The sequence below is a fragment of the Osmerus eperlanus genome, chromosome 13, assembly GCF_963692335.1.
Source record: "Osmerus eperlanus chromosome 13, fOsmEpe2.1, whole genome shotgun sequence".
Taxonomy (NCBI): Eukaryota; Metazoa; Chordata; class Actinopteri; order Osmeriformes; family Osmeridae; genus Osmerus; species Osmerus eperlanus.
Window position 1 is genome coordinate 17,097,716 of NC_085030.1, and position 20,063 is coordinate 17,117,778.

The 20,063-nt window shown below is 51.9% G+C and overlaps 1 protein-coding gene across 1 annotated transcript in view; it reads right to left on the reverse strand.

Annotated features, from left to right (window-relative positions):
- limch1b (LIM and calponin homology domains 1b) overlaps positions 1 to 20,063 on the reverse strand; it is a 74,027-nt gene that overhangs the window by 25,036 nt on the left and 28,928 nt on the right. The window contains exons 2-6 of the mRNA XM_062477201.1: positions 15,726 to 15,796; positions 12,330 to 12,399; positions 4,433 to 4,539; positions 3,205 to 3,235; positions 943 to 1,053 (exon numbers count right to left, since the gene is read on the reverse strand). Of these exons, the coding sequence (XP_062333185.1) occupies positions 943 to 1,053; positions 3,205 to 3,235; positions 4,433 to 4,539; positions 12,330 to 12,399; positions 15,726 to 15,796 (390 nt within the window). The remainder of the gene's footprint in view (positions 1 to 942; positions 1,054 to 3,204; positions 3,236 to 4,432; positions 4,540 to 12,329; positions 12,400 to 15,725; positions 15,797 to 20,063) is intronic.

Sequence of the window (20,063 nt, forward strand, 5' to 3'; positions counted from 1 at the left end):
TCCCTGGTTCCAGGGCTGCTGGAGGCTTTTCCTGTCTGCCAGAGGAGCTTCCTGTCTGCCAGAGGAGCTTCCTGCTCCCGCCCTCCTCTCTCTCTCCCCTCTCTCTCCCCTCTCTCTCCTCTCTCTCCCAACACACTTTCCACACTTTCTCTCCCTCGTTTGGTGACACTGTTCCTGATTTGTCTCTCTGTGTCTCTCTCTGTGTCACTCTGTGTCACTCTGTGTCACTCTGTGTCTAAGTGTCCAGTGTGGTTGATCATGTGGGGGGACGTGACTGTGTCCAGGGGGACCCGGGGACATCTGGAGAAACACTCTGGACTCTTTTAATGGAGGAGCACAGAGGGAAGTCACGTTGTGGAGACGGAATAAATCGCAGAGCAGTGATATCATGCTCTGAGTGGCTGTCGTGTGTGTGAGTGTGTGTGTTGTGTATGGTGTGTGTGTATAGGGTGTATGGTGTGTGTGTGTGTGATGGGAGGAGATCCCTGCTAACGCTAAGTCTGATAAAGCCCTCAGTCTAGTTCAGACACGGTCTGGCTTGGAGGCCTGAGATCATCCCTGGACAATGGAGGGAAGGGGGGGGGAGGTGGAGAGCGACAGAGAGAGAGAGATAGACAGCCCTGCAGTGCCTTCCAAAGATGACTCCATGAAGGAGTGAGAGAGAGAGAGAGAGAGAGAGAGAGAGAGAGAGAGAGAGAGAGAGAGAGAGAGAGAGAGAGAGAGAGAGAGAGAGAGAGAGAGAGAGAGAGAGAGAGAGAGAGAGAGAGAGAGAGAGAGAGAGAGGGGGAAGGATGGATGGAAAGAGGGAGGGACGTTAAACCCTTCCCAAAAGGACATGACATCACAGTGTCCCAACATTTATGTGTGTGTGTGTGTTGCCCCTGTCTTCTATGAGGAAGTAATTCAGAGGTGCTAAGAGTCAGGGTGTGTGTCTGTGTGTACCTTTCGCATGTGTGACAGCAGGCCCTCAAACTCCTTCAGCTCCAGGGTGGGCCCACTGTAGGAGATGCAGCTGTTGGCGGCCCGGCCCAGCCAGTAGAGGGTGATCAGAACCTGGCAACCCAGAAACAACCAGTAGAGGGTGATCAGAACCTGGCAATCCTGACAACGCTAAACCTGCTACTAGCAACAACGTTTCTCACAAAACCCTCTCCATCTGCTTTCTGCAGGACAGACTTGGTGATGCTGTGTAAATACCCCATCATGCCTAACTATCGATGATTCAGGTGGAATACAAAACAGAATATTGTCATATAAGGCTGTAGTGTTGGTTTAGCTAATCTTGATCTTTTCCTATGGCTAGCATCCATCCAGATCTTTCCGTACAAACAAGACAAGACTGGGCTTTTATCCTGGCCTTCATATGGCTCCAAACCAGCACACTGCCGCTACACAACAGTAGCAGCCATCTGTACTGCTACTGAAGGAACATTCCTGCTGCTTGGTTTTCTGTGCTAGCAGGTTAGCCCGGCGCTAATCTATCATTCCAGTATCACCCTATATCAATCCTTCCACCTAGCGTGCTGTGTGGACTCATAGAAACAGTATGGGGAGGGAGAGAGAGAGGGAGAGAGGGAGACCAGAGACTGGGGGGGGAGAAAGGGAGAGAGGGAGGGAGTACAGAGAGAAGGAGAGAGAGATCTCCTCCCCAGGCCGGGCTGCTGTGAGGAGTCAGCATTTCTCCTCCAGACGTGTGGAGAGCAGAACCCTGCAGAACGCTGCAGAACGCTGCAGAACCCTGCAGGCTGTTCAGCAGCACAGATAAACACCTCGACTCTGGGTCCTTTCCACAGCCACTGAGCGGTGCAGGTTGACCGTCGTACGATGAGGAAAGGGCTGAGCTGTGTTTTACAGAGTTGGGCAGGGATCTTATAATCTGACAAATTGCTAAATGTATATGCTACATTGACAGAATGCGTTTCTCATTAAAACAACCAAGTTGATCTGATTGGAGGGGGCCATATTGAGACTGTGGCACGCATTTAGGAAAGATTTGGACTTGTGTCAAAAGTCCTCTGTTTGCATTCTCAGTTTACGTGACAGGAAAACTATTGCAGGAATGCAATAGAGGTTTCCAGGTTGAAAAGCATCCAACCTGGCAACCCTCACTGCACTAGGCAACAACAAACAACCTTGAGACAACAGGGGAGAGACTAGATCCTCAGACGCAGGCCGAAGACATGTTAAATACCTGCCTGTCTCCAGGAGCTGTCTGATCTGTAACGACCTGTCAGATGAGCTGCATCCGGCCAACACAATCACCTCTGTGTGTGTGTGAGGTGCACAGTCATAGTCACACACACACACACACACACACACACTTTCTGACCTAGCAGTAGCACCAAGCTGAAACTCAAAATTATATTTAGTCCAAGCAGGATTCACACACACACACACACAGACCGACTGCTTCTAGTTCACTCCTAAATCCATCGAGTCCACGTTTCCCCAGTCCTCGCGTAACTCCTTCCACTCACGCACGTCCGAGCAGCTCACAAACCCTCCCGAGTCCACACACACACACGCCTGCCTCCCCAGCCCGGGCAGGAACACACTCCCCCCTCTCTGCAGCAGCAGGCTGACGGACAGGCTCTGGAGGGTGGAGAGGGTGTAGCTGGAGGCTCTGGAGGGTGTAGCTGGATCCACACAGAGCCAGGAGAGACGCTAGCCCTGCTCACACTGTAGACAGCTGGGGCAGCATGACAGAAGCACCAAGCCTGCTGCTCTTAGTATCAGAGAGAGAGGGGAGGAGGGAGGGAGAGGAGGAGGGAGGGAGAGGTAGGACAGGAGCGAGGGACAGGATGGAGAAAGCTGACCGGGGTTGAGGTAAAGAAAGAAACGTGGCACCTATTCTTTATAGAGAGAAAGAGAGATAGATAGATAGATAGAGAGAGAAAGAGAGAGAGAGAGAGCAAGAGAGAAAGAGAGAAAGAGAGAAAGAGAGAGAGAGAGAAAGAGAGAGACAGAGACAGAGACAGAGAGAGTGAGAGTGAGAGTGAGAGAGAGAGAGGGAGGGAGAGAGAGAGGGAGAGAGAGATGCCTCTATCTCAGAGAAAGGCAGAGAAAGGGAGAGAGAACCCCAATGATAGGGGTTCTCACACGCCAGTCAGACTGAAGCTGACACACAAACACACCAAAACTAAAAGGTGTTTTTAGACGACACAAAGTAACAGACAGGTTGGGATCTGAGGGGGGGTTACTTACATTCTTCAGCTTCCTGGTGCTGTCTGCGATCCTGAGGGAGACAGGAAACACAGCTCAGTCACGTGAACCCTAACAAACAGCGCTGGTGAGCAGCCTCTCTGAGGGCTGCTCGCAACTATGCGCGCGCACACACACACACACACACACACACACAGAGTTGAGGAATGACACACCCACAGATGAAGCTGTTGAAATACCCATCGAGGATGAGAGGACAGAGATGGGTGGAGATATAGAGAAAGAGAGAGAAGAAGAGAGAGAGATGAGCCTCAAGGTGAGAGAGAGAGAGAGAGAGAGGTCTGGGAGTATGACTGGCAGTCTCTCCCCCACCTATCTATCTTCTGCTACCCTCAGGGACTGAAGACCAGTACAGCAAGTCCCTGTGTTGTCTCTCCTCTCCTCTCTATCAGCTGAACAGTGACACAGGCAGTCTGGCAGGTCATGCTAGCCTATGTAACCGTGTGGTATGCCTTCCAGAGAATCCGAAGCAGATTCCACAAGGCATTAGATCACGTTGACTCTCCACCTCTCTTGACACAAGACTTTCTGCTGAAGTGTCACTCGTCAAGATAAAGGATCTGTTTGAATAAACAGGAGGGCATATTTCAAGTGTTAGCTCAGGTTTTAGATGTGAGTCTGAGCGACAAGGAGAGGAGGAGAGGAGAGAGGAGGGGAGGAGAGGAGAGAGGGGGGGAGGAGGGGAGAGAGGGGAAATGGAGAGGGCTGTCAGGTACAGACCAGGGGGGTTACTACAACCCTGACTCAGAAGCCTCCACCCCTCCATCACACACACACACACACACACACACACACACGTACACACACGTACACATGTGTAAACACACACACACCTGACAGAACCAGCCAAGCCAGCAGTGAGACAGTTAGGATGAGTATCTGTTATATCACAGCTGAAGACCCGCCTCTCTTCCCCGGCCCCCAGTGATTGATTGACAGCTCGCTGACGGACTGCCATGAGGCCCGTCGGCGTGCCAACAACTGGTTACTGGGCAACAACGAGGCAGTGATCATGGTAGTGATGGTGTGCTGTTTATACAGTGACAACAGATAGCGTTGTGTTCCTGAACAAACACAGAAGTCCTTTGTTGTGACTGTAGTAATGACACAAGGTGGCACAAGTAGATCCACAGATAGACGATGATAGACATAGACACACACAAACACAGTCACAAACACACACACACACACACACAAGGTGGTGTCTTACTTGGCGTTGGGGCGTGTGGACGTGTCCTGCAGGTCTCCTGGATCAAACAGCTGAGAGCCCTTCAGCCCCAGCTCCTCACAGCCTCGCAGGAACACACTCAGGTTGTCCTGCAACACACATACACACACACACGCTTTATGATCAGGTAAGCATCTCACCATCAATACACCGAAAATAACACATTCGTGTTGATGAAGTGGAAACCATGAGCAACAGTCTTGCTAACACACACACACCTTTTAAAAACACTCTCAGAGAAAACCCAGCAGTGAAACCAGACCAGAGTTTAGACGTTTAAGCTTTTTCAGTCCAACAATGAAGAACTCTCACTCTCTGTATCTCCCTCGACGGATCTCCTCTCAAATATCTCCTCTTAACGTCTCAGGTTTAATCTCTCCGATCATCCTCCGTCGCCTCTCTTCTCCCTCTCTTCCAGTCTCTACACTTCTCTCCCTCTTTCACTCAGCTATGACAATCCTTCTCTATCTCCACCTGTTCCTCTCACACACACACACACACTGACCTGGCCAGGTGTCTTATGGTCCTTTGTTCAGAGGGTGCAACCTGACTCTACCTCCGCTTCCGTCTCCCTCTCCTCTCCGGTTCCCAGGTTCCCTTTCTCTCCCTTTCACTCTCTTTCTGTCTGTCTCTCTCTCGTGCTTTCACTCTCTCTTCCTCTCTCTCTGTCTCTCCCCCAGCAGACTGAGTCTCTCCCCACTGTTCAGCCTCAGAGAGACTCAGCCAGGGTAACACAGTTTCCTTCCTGCTCCCTCCCTCCCTCCCTCACACACACACACGCATTATGCATAGAGAGAGAGATTATGAGACTGTACATGTACACCCTCACTGTGCGCACGCACACGCACACACACACACACACACTTTCTCACGTTCCCAGCCTCTCCTGTGCTGCCCCTCCAGCCCTCCCTGTCTTCCTGTCTGGAAGAAGGCCATCGACTACCCCAGAGAGGAGACCCCACCCAACACACACACACAGCCAACATACACACACACACACACACACACACACACACACAACACATACACACAGCCAACATACACACACACACACACACTCACACACACAACACATACACACAGCCAACACTCACACACAAACACCAAACAAATACACCCAAAATTCAAACACAAAACACACACCTCCCTCTTTGAGAGCAACCAACAACAGATGCAAAGTTGGTCACACATTCTGTACACATGTTACTATAAAATGGCTGCCTCAACTCTCAACTCTCTATTCCAGAGCTTTTCCACTTAGCGGCCCACTCGCATAGGTCAAATATTAAGAGGTAACCTGTAACCACCACGGCCAGGCCAGGTCTAGAACTCCCGGTGAAGTTAGAAACTTGACTTTTAACAACCATAACAGGTTGCTCACCCTTGGCTATTGTTCTCTTAACCCTACACTCAAATTGTGCGGCTTCTCGCTTTTTTTCCTCGACCGATGACAGGTCGCCCTCACAGAGATCTGTCCCGTTTCCAGATTTTTGTTAGAAACTGAGAAAAACATGTTACATTACACTATCCATAGGGAACAAATATGACAGAGCAATTATTTATGCGAGTTAACATTAAAGACTAGCAAGCAAGCTGATAGATAATTGAGAACATTATAATTTGGCTAAAATTGTTAGCAAGCTAGCCTAGCTAACGTTACTGCTCAAACTCAGATGGCTAGCACTAGCCTAGCTACTGTAGCCACTTTTACTGTGAGTCAGATAAACCTTACCTTCGTAATTGTCGATATAGATCAAATTTACAATTTGAACCCCTTTTCCGTCTTGCTTGAAGGGCAGCAACATAGACTTCTATGTACATCGTTGATTGTCATTTTGGGAAGGCAACCCGAAGTACTCATACAAAACAGCATTTTGTGTTTTAGAATAAGTTAACATAACTGCTCGCTACCGGAAGTTGTTGACCTGGGTTATGAAGCAATATCCAAAAGTGATGTGTGCATAGTGAATTGAAGTGGGCGTATGCAAGTTAAGGCAGAAATGTCAGTTGGTCTTGTCAACGTGCCAAGCGTAACTATTGGCGTTTCGGTCATGATGAATTAAAGGCAAAATGTCATTTAAATTTGTAAGAATTTTAACAATCATTTACCAACAGTTAATATAAATACTTTGGTTTGGCGCCCCACCTATAGTACCCTAGCGGACCACTAGTAGGGCGCGCGGCCCACAGGATGGGAATCGCTGCTCTATTCATACGTTTCTATGTAATTATGCTAGAAAAAGACTGGACATTCTTTGATGACATTCAATTCCTGCTGCAGTCTCAATTCACTGGTAACCAACAGGGCACTCCTCCCTACACATGAATATACTAGTTCTGACCATCATTACTGCATTGTGTGCAGTTGTGACCAGATTTGAGTTTACATGTCTAAAGGGGCATGTTAAGTGTGAGGATGTTTGTGTGTGAGGATGGCCACACGAGCACGTTCCTCACACACACACACACACACACACACACACACACACACACACACCACAGCTATGGTCAGCCTGTTGAAACAATAACAAAGACCTGGTTGCCAACGAATTCCAACGTTCCTAAGAAAATATTTCCCCTGAATATTTCCTCTTCAAAACACCGCAAGAGAAAGGCATTTAAACTTTGTCCGTCCTTTGAAATTACACATTTTTAGATTGTGCTGCCGGAATCGATGTCTCTCTGGACGGGGAACTGAAGTGTCCGCAGGAATGCATCAAGGCAGCTGTCACACCCAGAACCTGAGACCGGCCAAGGCAGCTGGTCAGAGAAACCAGCCCAGAGAGACCAGCTCAGAGAGACCAGCCCAGAGAGACCAGCTCAGAGAGATCAGCCCAGAGAGACCAGCCCAGAGAGACCAGCTCAGAGAGACCAGCCCAGAGAGACCAGCTCAGAGAGACCAGCCCAGAGAGACCAGCTCAGAGAGATCAGCCCAGAGAGACCAGCCCAGAGAGACCAGCCCAGAGACCAGCTCAGAGACCAGCCCAGAGAGACCAGCTCAGAGAGACCAGCTCAGAGAGACCAGACCAGAGAGACCAGCCCAGAGAGACCAGCTTAGAGAGATCAGCCCAGAGAGACCAGCCCAGAGACCAGCTCAGAGAGACCAGCCCAGAGAGACCAGCTCAGAGAGACCAGCTCAGAGAGACCAGCCCAGAGAGACCAGCTCAGAGAGACCAGCTCAGAGAGACCAGCTCAGAGAGATCAGCCCAGAGAGACCAGCCCAGAGAGACCAGCTCAGAGAGACCAGCCCAGAGAGACCAGCTCAGAGAGACCAGCCCAGAGACCAGCTCAGAGACCAGCCCAGAGAGACCAGCTCAGAGAGACCAGCTCAGAGAGACCAGACCAGAGAGACCAACCCAGAGAGACCAGCTCAGAGAGATCAGCCCAGAGAGACCAGCTCAGAGAGACCAGCCCAGAGAGACCAGCTCAGAGAGACCAGCTCAGAGAGACCAGCCCAGAGAGACCAGCTCAGAGAGACCAGCTCAGAGAGACCAGCCCAGAGAGACCAGCCCAGAGAGACCAGACCAGAGACCTAACCATGCAGCTGTAGGCCTGTGTGGTGCTCTGGAATCTACTAAACCATCACGCTAACAGAGTTCGCACAGGAGGCCCTGGTAAAGCCCTTCTGTTATAATCCACTCTTGATCCTGACCCAACACGTCAACAAGCAGAACATGGAGAACGCAGAACGAGTCCACAACCTGTTCCACACAGAGAACGCAGTACAACTCTACAACCTGTTCCACACAGAAGCGCCCTGAAGCAGAACACCCCAGAATCTGTAACATTCCTCCCCAAGTCTTGATCCGTATCCTCTGTGATTACTCAGAGCTCCTTCCCCCGTTAGCCTAAAACAGGAACAGGAAGGGGAGTGGGCTGTGTTTTATTACGATGGACCAGATAACAGCAGGCTCCTTGTTTATACGTTTCTCACCTCTGTGGTCAGAGAGAGAGGAGGCCTGCAAGAGAGCCAGCTGGATGGGGGTTTGGAGCGCAGCGTGGCTGCAGTTGTTGTTGCTGTTGTTGCAGTGTGGACAACTGCACTCTAGCCCATGTGAGCACAACAGGATGTGGTTTCTTTGTTGCGCTCAAATCAGTAAATCAGTACAGCGGGCCTTTGTTGTAAAATAAAAGATTGGTCAAAGGAGGTGATGTGGGGGCACCTAGCTCACTGGGTGAGTGTACGTACCGTGCAGGCGGAGGCCTCACTGCAGCGGCCTGGGCCGTAGCTGCGTGTCTTCCCCTCTCTCTCTCCAGGTCACACCACTTCAAAAAAGGTCCAATAAAGCATGAAAAAGGCCCTCCTTTACAGGAGGCGATCTGACTACTTAACTGGGGCTGAGTCTCTGGTTACTGCTTCAGACGGTTGTGTGGAGGTGTCGGGGGGTTGACTGGCTCGTTCACACATCAAACACGCCGATAATCCGCCTCCTCTTTTCCTTCCTCTCAGCTACCATCTGACAGACAGCTAGCCACGGCTGAGGGACCACTGAGAACTCCTGTAAGCCTTTAATAGACTGGTTCGACCCACTCCAGATTAACTGTTCCCTTGTGTCATTTAAACAGAATTCATTAGGCAGCCGATACTTGTAACGAAGAAACTGGCAAAGGCCGCAGCAAAGGCCGCAGCCATGTAAACAGTGGGGTTTCCCAAACACCTGACTAGATGTTGGGGGGGGGGGGCAGAGCCAGATGAACGAGAACTTTTTCAACGTTTAGTGTGATGGCGAAACACAGTAGAAACATTAGTGAGATTGATTGAGGCGCTGCCTTTTAGCCTTCAAGAGTGTAATAAGATAATTCCTTGTTATTCTAGCGGGGGACTGCAGGAGGGATATGGGCGTCCATAGCACGGCTGGGTAATCAGCCGTGGCTTGTTAAAAGCCAGAGAAGGAAGGTTGGCAGCGATAAGAGACGCCGTCGCTAGATAAGAGGAGAGGAGAGAGAGAGAGCAGCCAAACCAAACTTCCTCCAAAACAGCTCCACTCCACCCTATTCTTTTACATTTGGCCCCAGAACCCATCCATCTAAACTCTCTTAATTTATGCCCTTTCTCTGCTTTTTTTGGCTCTTTTACAGCTGTAAACCTCTTTTTCTTTCTCTTCTTTCTTCTTTTTGTCACCCTCTCATCCAGACTCCCTCCAGTTCTCTATTCTTCCTTTCTCAGTCCCTCTGTCCTTACACATGATCTAAATGGTACCAACCACATCACCATCATCTCTGTACCTCCCTTCCTCAACCTCCCAAAGCAGGCAGGAAGGAGGAGGAAGGAGGGGGCAGGGAGGGGGGCAGGGAGCAGAGAGAAGGATTCCTCAGGGGTCAAGCAGATGACAAGCAAACAGAGATGATGTCATGGGATACGAGGAGTGGGTGTCCAAACACGCCCTATCAGAGGGCACCGCGGGGGGTCCGAGGAGCAGAGCGAGGCCAGGAGGAGGGGAAGGAAGTGACCTCCACCTCCAGGAGTGTCAGGAGGCTCCGTCTGGAGGTCCAGACAGGCCGCGTGGGCTCTTCATCCACACCGAGCTCTCTGTTCCCACGAGGGGCACAGCGCTGGCCCACAGTGGACCTGCTGTACGGATCCAGAGAATGTGCCAAGATCAGGGGGCTGTGGCCATCTCCCAGTCCTGCTCATCACTCCCAGTCCTGCACATCAGAGCAGCCGTGCTCTGATGAATCACAGGACTGGATGAAGGGTTTAGGGCGCATTATCACACTTTCACCTTAACAGCGTGAATCTGAAGACTTGAAAATATGTATAAGGAGATGTAAAAATGAAGCTAGATTTTTATGATAATGATGATTCGTGTCCATGTGTTTTGCATAAATTTGTATGTAACACAATTTGGTTCTGATTTCATTTTGAAATGATCCACTCCAGTTGATTAGCCAATGAGTGCTCAACTCCGTGTCATGCATGCGTGCATGTAATCAAAATGGTTTCCCTGAAACTGACAGAAATAATCTCTCTCTCTCCCTCTCTCACACGCACGCACGCACACACACACAGCTGCTAATGACTAACACTTTTTCCTTTCTCCAGATGTTAATCAAACACCACTTGACTGTTCTTGTGGGCACGAGAGAGCATAATATGCTGCACACATGAATCAACTGTTCAGCATAGCAGACAGACAGAGAGGAGAGGGTGGATTATGGACAGGCACAAGCAGATGTGGAGTGGGCGGATGGAGAGATGGAGAAATAGAGATGGAGGTGAAAGGGGAACTCACTGCGACAGCCATGGTAGTGGGAGGGTAGAGGGACAGAGAGATGAGGGGAATGGAGAGATGAAGAGATGGAGAGACAGAGGGATGGAGAGACAGAGGGATGGAGAGACAGAGGGATGGAGAGACAGAGGGATGGAGAGACGGAGGGATGGAGAGACAGAGGGATGGAGAGACAGAGGGATGGAGAGACAGAGGGATGGAGAGACAGAGGGATGGAGAGACAGAGGGATGGAGAGACGGAGGGATGGAGAGACGGAGGGATGGAGAGACAGAGGGATGGAGAGACAGAGGGATGGAGAGACAGAGGGATGGAGAGACAGAGGGATGGAGAGACAGAGGGATGGAGAGACAGAGGGATGGAGAGACGGAGGGATGGAGAGACAGAGGGATGGAGAGACAGAGGGATGGAGATACAGAGGGATGGAGAGACGGAGGGATGGAGAGACGGAGGGATGGAGAGACAGAGGGATGGAGAGACAGAGGGATGGAGACAGAGGGATGGAGAGACAGAGGGATGGAGAGACAGAGGGATGGAGAGACAGAGGGATGGAGAGACAGAGGGATGGAGAGACAGAGGGATGGAGACAGAGGGATGGAGACAGAGGGATGGAGAGACGGAGGGATGGAGAGACAGAGGGATGGAGAGACAGAGGGATGGAGAGACAGAGGGATGGAGACAGAGGGATGGAGAGACAGAGGGATGGAGAGACAGAGGGATGGAGAGACAGAGGGATGGAGACAGAGGGATGGAGAGACGGAGGGATGGAGAGACAGAGGGATGGAGAGACAGAGGGATGGAGAGACAGAGGGATGGAGAGACAGAGGGATGGAGACAGAGGGATGGAGAGACAGAGGGATGGAGAGACAGAGGGATGGAGACAGAGGGATGGAGAGACAGAGGGATGGAGAGACAGAGGGATGGAGAGACAGAGGGATGGAGAGACAGAGGGATGGAGAGACAGAGGGATGGAGAGACAGAGGGATGGAGAGACAGAGGGATGGAGAGACGGAGGGATGGAGAGACAGAGGGATGGAGAGACAGAGGGATGGAGATACAGAGGGATGGAGAGACGGAGGGATGGAGAGACGGAGGGATGGAGAGACAGAGGGATGGAGAGACAGAGGGATGGAGACAGAGGGATGGAGAGACAGAGGGATGGAGACAGAGGGATGGAGAGACAGAGGGATGGAGACAGAGGGATGGAGACAGAGGGATGGAGACAGAGGGATGGAGAGACAGAGGGATGGAGAGACAGAGGGATGGAGAGACAGAGGGATGGAGAGACAGAGGGATGGAGAGACAGAGGGATGGAGAGACAGAGGGATGGAGAGACAGAGGGATGGAGAGACGGAGGGATGGAGAGACAGAGGGATGGAGAGACAGAGGGATGGAGATACAGAGGGATGGAGAGACGGAGGGATGGAGAGACGGAGGGATGGAGAGACAGAGGGATGGAGAGACAGAGGGATGGAGACAGAGGGATGGAGAGACAGAGGGATGGAGACAGAGGGATGGAGAGACAGAGGGATGGAGACAGAGGGATGGAGACAGAGGGATGGAGACAGAGGGATGGAGAGACAGAGGGATGGAGAGACAGAGGGATGGAGACAGAGGGATGGAGGCCAGAGGTTAAAAGAGAGGAACTCACCACGCCAGCAATGGGAGTAGGGTGTCTGTTGATCTTCTTCACCAAGCCAGGTTTGACGGAACTCAACAACCTGCGAGAGAAAGAGAGCGAGTGATAGAGAGGCAGAGCAAAAGAAAAAGAGAGTTTAACTTAGCATAACTTATCATATAATCACTCAATATTAAAACACACACACTTACTGACCACATAGAACCAGTGGGAACCACATAAAACACAGATTCCTTAAAGCCAGATGCCTAAATTCTTAAAGAAGATAACTGACCCGTCCATATCTTACAACTGCAGCCAGTCAGATCCCTTGTATACACAGACAACAGCTGCTAGATCCCACTAACACCCTTCCCCAAAGATCCAGTTTGGCCCTCTCAGACCAGCCAGCACACAGGGCTTAGGGTGAGTCTCTGCTGGGAGCAGGAGGCTGGATAGAGAGGCTGGAGAGAGAGGCTGGAGAGAGAGGCTGGAGAGAGAGGCTGGAGAGAGACACTGGAGAGAGAGGCTGGAGAGAGGCTGGAGAGAGAAGCTGGAGAGAGGCTGGAGAGAGGCTGGAGAGAGAGGCTGGAGAGAGAGGCTGGAGAGAGAAGCTGGAGAGAGAGGCTGGAGAGAGAGGCTGGAGAGAGACACTGGAGAGAGAGGCTGGAGAGAGGCTGGAGAGACAAGCTGGAGAGAGAGGCTGGAGAGAGGCTGGAGAGAGAGGCTGGAGAGAGAGGCTGGAGAGAGAGGCTGGAGAGAGAGGCTGGAGAGAGGCTGTAGAGAGAGGCTGGAGAGAGAGGCTGGAGAGAGGCTGGAGAGAGAGGCTGGAGAGAGAGGCTGGAGAGAGAGGCTGGAGAGAGGCACAGCTCTGTAGACAGAGCCACACAGCTGCCCCTGGGGGAAGCTCCAGGAAGCAGGCTAACCAAACATCTGGACATCTGTCCATCCTCTGCATCTCCCCAGCTCCAGCAGCTGGGATGGAAGGAATCTGAAGAGAGAGACGGGGAGGTACCAGGACGCACCTGCTTTGCCTCATTCTGAGAGCCCAGCAGGAAACTGTCACACAGGAAGTGGGTGTGACTGGCTGGTATAAGTCTACCATGACATGGATCACTAGACATTACTGTCACGGAGAGAAGTACACACATCCTTCACTTTAACCATCTCAAAACATGAATTCAAAAAGACACAGCGCATTCGCCAGGAATCCTTTTTGACACCTCAAACATTTCCCTCATATATGGCCATCTGTGATCAGGAATGCCTCTATTCTCAGTCTTGTGACATCATCTCTATTCTCAGTCTTGTGACATCATCGCTATTCTCAGTCTTGTGACATCATCGCTAACTCCGTCCATAATGTATCTTTTTTATGGAAAACTTTTTTTCAACCTTTCAAAACTTTTTTTTCCTAAACTGTTTTTTCCACACACAACACAAACAACTTTAGATTTTTTTCTACGTAAAACTCTTTTTCCCATTTTTTTCCATATTTTTTTTCTGAAACTAAAAAGTTACGTAAAAAAATTCTGTCATGACTGTCCCCTTACGCACACGCACACACACACACACACACACACACACACACACACACACACACACACACACACACACCACCCTCTCCCCTGTCGTATCCTCCCATGCTCACATCCTGCTTGAAGGGCAACCTCACAAGGGTACAGGACACTAGCACACTTCCTGTCTGGCTGTCTAGCGCTTCTTACGAGTCTCTCGAGCCAGGACACACTCACTACGACACTCCATACTTCCTCCACTACACCCTTCAGGTGCAAGGTTTGGGTGTATGTGTGCAGGGTTTGTCACACACACACACTTTGCACACATACACGCAATGTGTGTTATCTGATCTAAGACCTGTTATTGAGGTTCCACCTGAGGAATGTTCCAGAAGAGGCCCGGTTCTCTGTTCCCCTCACGTGACAGAACCCAGATAACTATCTGAGGAGCAAGGACGTGCTGCGAAGGCCGGGACCACGAGGCAATCGTCCGTGTGAGAGGAGATGGATGATGAGCGTAGAGGATTAGGGGGGGTGGAGATGAGGGGGGGTGGAGAGGCCCTGGTTGTTTTGATGATGCAGAGAAGCTGCGAGGTGGAGAGATGGTATCTGTGTGTGACAGCTGCTTTGGATAGAGCTGTGATAAACTTCTGTCTTGTTTGTAATTCTGACACACGGTTCTGTTTGTTTATGGACAGTAAGTAAGGTTGGCTTTAGCAGAAGTCTTTCCCTCTCTCTTACACACACTCTCTCTTCTCTTCCTAAACATACTGTACACGCACACACATTCTTCTCCTCTTACACGCACTGCACACACACACACAATGACAGCATGTCTCCAACCTAGGATTACCCATCTGTTTGTGTTGACCCCAGTGACCCCCTCTATCATCTCCAGTGAGAGTCTGCCTCCTCCTCCCCCTCCCCCCCTCTCCCCAGGGCTGTCCTATCAGCAGGCCCCTCAGTAGAACATGAGGAAACACTCCATAAACATCTCAGATTTACAGTCCCCTGCTGAAAGCAGCAGGTTGTAAAGTACATGCTGTGAAGCTTGCCCCCCCTTCGTGGGGCCACAGATGGCTGATAGATGCGAGACCCCTCTCCAACACCCAGGCACCCCCACCCTGGAGGCTCCCCCACCCTGGAGGCACCCCCACCCTGGAGGCTTCACCACCCTGGAGGCACCCCCACCCTGGAGGCTTCACCACCCTGGAGGCTTCACCACCCTGGAGGCTTCACCACCCTGGAGGCTCCCCCACCCTGGAGGCTTCACCACCCTGGAGGCTCCCCCACCCTGGAGGCTCCCCCACCCTGGAGGCTTCACCACCCTGGAGGCACCCCCACCCTGGAGGCTTCACCACCCTGGAGGCACCCCCACCCTGGAGGCTTCACCACCCTGGAGGCTTCACCACCCTGGAGGCTTCACCACCCTGGAGGCTTCACCACCCTGGAGGCTTCACCACCCTGGAGGCTCCACCACCCTGGAGGCGTCCTGCCCCAGAAGGGAGCAGTGAGGTCTAATGTTTCAGGTCTATCTGTCAGGAAGGAGAGGAGGGTCGTCCAGGATGCCTCTAAGGGGCAGTAACATTTGACAGGAGCTTATCTTAAAGGAGGAGCCGGGTTGCTTTCTAGGCTAAGCTCTGTCCTCAGTCACTCAGGTTATATTTAACACCCCGGACCAAATATATCTGAGCGAGTCAGCATCATTATCAACTATGCATGTGCTGCAATGTAGGACATGTGATGTGCAGAGAAACCCAAACACGGATACTAACTTTACTGTACTAACCACCTTCATTGAGATGCATAAAGACTGAATGACCAGATGGTTAAAGAAAAATAGGAGGGATAACCAGGCAGTGAGAGGGAAGGAGGGATAACCAGGTAGTAAAAGCGTGTAAGAACCTACTCGCACAGCAGGATCCCGTTCTCCAGGCCTCCTCTGAAGTCCTTGTCCCCGAAGCAGCGTCCCGTCACCGCCTGCAGAGAGACAGACAGACAGATCAGTTCAGCATTCATGACATTACAGCTTTGCCCTTTTCACTTCAGGTATCGTTGGTCAAGAGATACAACCTGTACTGTACCCCCGCTTCTCTCTCTCTTTCTGTCTTTCTCTCTCTCCCTGTTTCCTCCAGTCCCCCTCCAAGCAGAGACTGTGGCACCAACACAACACCCTTGCACCGGTGAAGCTTCCAGCAGGTGTCCTCTCAGACACAGAATCCTATCCCAGCTGAAGGGGTATCAAAACCACGTCTTCTCAAACTGCTACATCCACTGTCCCGAGAAACGACCGTGTTCCCTCACCCTGACCGAGGTATCCTCGCTGCGGAGCTGTGCGGCCACGTCACACCTCCAGCCCCTCTCTTGTTGACAGCGCTACACTAACAAGCTTGGCTTAAGCTGCCGTCATCCCCACCATGTGCTACTCCCTGGAGGGTAATCAACACTGACAGTGGGGTTTAGCTGGTACTATGTCCCTGCTCTGGTGCTGCAAGATCTGAGTGGCAGGGCTCTGGTGCTGCATGATCTGAGTGGCAGGGCTCTGGTGCTGCATGATCTGAGTGGCAGGGCTCTGGTGCTGCAAGATCTGAGTGGCAGGGCTCTGGTGCTGCATGATCTGAGTGGCAGGGCTCTGGTGCTGCAAGATCTGAGTGGCAGGGCTCTGGTGCTGCAAGATCTGAGTGGCAGGGCTCTGGTGCTGCAAGATCTGAGTGGCAGGGCTCTGGTGCTGCATGATCTGAGTGGCAGGGCTCTGGTGCTGCATGATCTGAGTGGCAGGGCTCTGGTGCTGCAAGATCTGAGTGGCAGGGCTCTGGTGCTGCATGATCTGAGTGGCAGGGCTCTGGTGCTGCAAGATCTGAGTGGCAGGGCTCTTGTGCTGCAAGATCTGAGTGGCAGGGCTCTGGTGCTGCATGATCTGAGTGGCAGGGCTCTGGTGCTGCAAGATCTGAGTGGCAGGGCTCTGGTGCTGCATGATCTGAGTGGAAGGGCTCTGGTGCTGCATGATCTGAGTGGCAGGGCTCTGGTGCTGCATGATCTGAGTGGCAGGGCTCTGGTGCTGCATGATCTGAGTGGCAGGGCTCTGGTGCTGCATGATCTGAGTGGCAGGGCTCTGGTGCTGCAAGATCTGAGTGGCAGGGCTCTTGTGCTGCAAGATCTGAGTGGCAGGGCTCTGGTGCTGCATGATCTGAGTGGCAGGGCTCTGGTGCTGCATGATCTGAGTGGCAGGGCTCTGGTGCTGCATGATCTGAGTGGCAGGGCTCTGGTGCTGCATGATCTGAGTGGCAGGGCTCTGGTGCTGCATGATCTGAGTGGCAGGGCTCTGGTGCTGCATGATCTGAGTGGCAGGGCTCTGGTGCTGCATGATCTGAGTGGCAGGGCTCTGGTGCTGCAAGATCTGAGTGGCAGGGCGTCCAGCGTCCAGGTGAAGTGTATTGTTCAGTGTTAAGTTGGCGGTTAAGAGAGCACTGTAACTGAACTCCTGAAGAAGATCCTGAAGAAGGATCTTGACCTTCTCAACCCTCAGGAATCCTGACACGATAAACCTCACGCTCTCACACACACGCACTCACACACTTACAGTACACACTGATGCACTTCTCACTCATACACTTACAGTAAATAATCACACACACACACACACACACAGTACTCTACATACAGCATAAGCTACAAGCTCTTAACACCAATATCATAACAGCTTATTGAAATGATATCTTCTCACTCAAAATTCACTCTCAAAGTATTTCAGCACATAGTTAAGAATGGCCATTTTGAAAGTCCCAAATCTTTGGGTCTCACTCATTTGAAAGCCAAAACAATTAGGGGATTAAATTCGCCGTTTCTGTTTCCCTTTGTTTGCACAGCTGTGGGGGAGAGGGGGCAGAGATCTGCGCTGGCCGGCCCGGCGGGGTGTGAGTTTCTGTCAGTTCCTTGGCTCGCTCGCACTCCTGGATGGCGTACAACAGAAACTGACTGCTGTATGTCAGGGAGCGGAGCAGCATTTTGATCTGGGCTGCCTGCTGCTGATGGAAGTGAGAGTGTGTGTGTCAGTGTGTGTGTGTGTGTGTGTGCACCGGTGAGTGAGTGTGTGTGTGTGTATGTGTGTGTGCACCGGTGAGTGAGTGTGTGTGTGTGGTCTACGTGTATTTGTGTGTGTAACAGATCTGGCCAGTTTGCTGACACTAGGCCATTCAGTACTACTACTATTCACAGCGGTGCACGGGTTGTAAAGCGGCTATTGTTTAAACCATAGGCAAAACAAAAGGCTACTGAGGGTGGGGTCTGTTTACCTGTTTAAACACACATGGTCTGCATCATCAAAATATAACTCATAACTGCCCCATTACACATGCTATCATGTTCAGCTGGATGACTTTTACTGTGGTATCCTGATCCAGCTCTTCTGTCTAGGTTGTTTTAACATCCACAGTAAAAGGCCTGACCTTGATTTACCGATGGAGCTCGATAAATTCTCTGGACGGAATCTAGCATCCCTGCGAAGTCTGCAGGCATGAGTAATGACTCGCGTCAACCCAGCTGTCCATCGGCTTGTGCTAATGCAGATAACCTCTCAGCCAGGGTCTGGAGGACACCTTCACATCGCTGGGATCATCTGCACAGCCTCACCCCACCCCTGACCGCAGCGGAGAGACAACCACACAGTCACTAAGTCCTCCAGCCCCCCTGACCCTCACCCCGCCTCTCTGTAGCGCTGGCAGACCGACCGTTACAGCAGAGACCAAACTGGTAACAATTAGCAAGGCGACAATGGATTCACGGATGACATTCAGTAACCGATTCAAATCAGCAAATGATTCACCGATGAGATTCAGCAGCTGGCTAACCGTTTTGATTTGTGTGTTCAGTTCAGCCCCAGCCAGTCCCAGGCTGCTCACGTAAACCTTAATGAGGTCCACTTCCGCGTCTGCAAGCTGCTACTTACTGGGCAGCCAGGGTGCAGCAAAACCCACCGCTTCTGGTTTTCTCATTACCTGGCCTGCTCTCTGGCAGAGAGGGTCGGTTCCTACGTACTCAGTAATCTGTCCACGTAGGTCCCAGGGGGGCGCTAGCCAGACGTGGCCCAGCGAGGGAGAGGGGATGCTGGGTCCCGGCGGCTGGGTCTGACCCCTGGGCCCACCACACCCAGGGTGAGCTCATGCTGGGCTGGCTACTGAGAGCGGAGGGTTGGATCTCTATCACAGCCCTCCTCTGGCTAACCGGGCTCCTGTGAGGCCAGGAGGAAGTCTTAGTTACGCGGCCGTAAAAACAGAGTTAGCGGGGCGCCCCCGGTAGCTGGACATATGAGTGTGCTTAACCTTGTAGGCTGAGGCCTTATCACAGCAGCCTGGGTTGGAGTCCTTGGATCTTTGCTGCATGTCTCCCTCTCTCTTTCTCTCTCTCCCTGCCTTGTCAAAATGTACTTGTTACTTTATCTGTCCATTAAAGCTAGAAAAATGCCCAAATAACAAATCTTAAAAACAGAATTATCTTAACACACAGCTAGGGAGGGTCACATTGGGTTTTGAGGCCTAGTCAACACCCTATTAGCTGGTCCAATATATCACTTGCTGAGTCTACATTAGCAACAGTCCAAACTTCAAAAGGGCTCAAACCAGGGTGTCTATCCGGTCTAACAGCGTCTGTGACCTGTGTAATTACTCCATGACAGGCTAGTAATTGTGTTTGGTTCAGCGGACAACTTCTCTCCCCTCCTCTCCACTTTCCAAGGAAAAGAGGTGAAACAGAGGTGAGGCCCTTACCCTCCCCCAGACAGAGGTGAGGCCCTTACCCTCCCCCAGACAGAGGTGAGGCCCTTACCCTCCCCCAGACAGAGGTGAGGCCCTTACCCTCCCCCAGACAGAGGTGAGGCCCTTACCCTCCCCCAGACAGAGGTGAGGCCCTTACCCTCCCCCAGACAGAGGTGAGGCCCTTACCCTCCCCCAGACAGAGGTGAGGCCCTTACCCTCCCCCAGACAGAGGTGAGGCCCTTACCCTCCCCCAGACAGAGGTGAGGCCCTTACCCTCCCCCAGACAGAGGTGAGGCCCTTACCCTCCCCCCAGACAGAGGTGAGGCCCTTACCCTCCCCCAGACAGAGGTGAGGCCCTTACCCTCCCCCAGACAGAGGTGAGGCCCTTACCCTCCCCCCAGACAGAGGTGAGGCCCTTACCCTCCCCCCAGACAGAGGTGAGGCCCTTACCCTCCCCCCAGACAGAGGTGAGGCCCTTACCCTCCCCCAGACAGAGG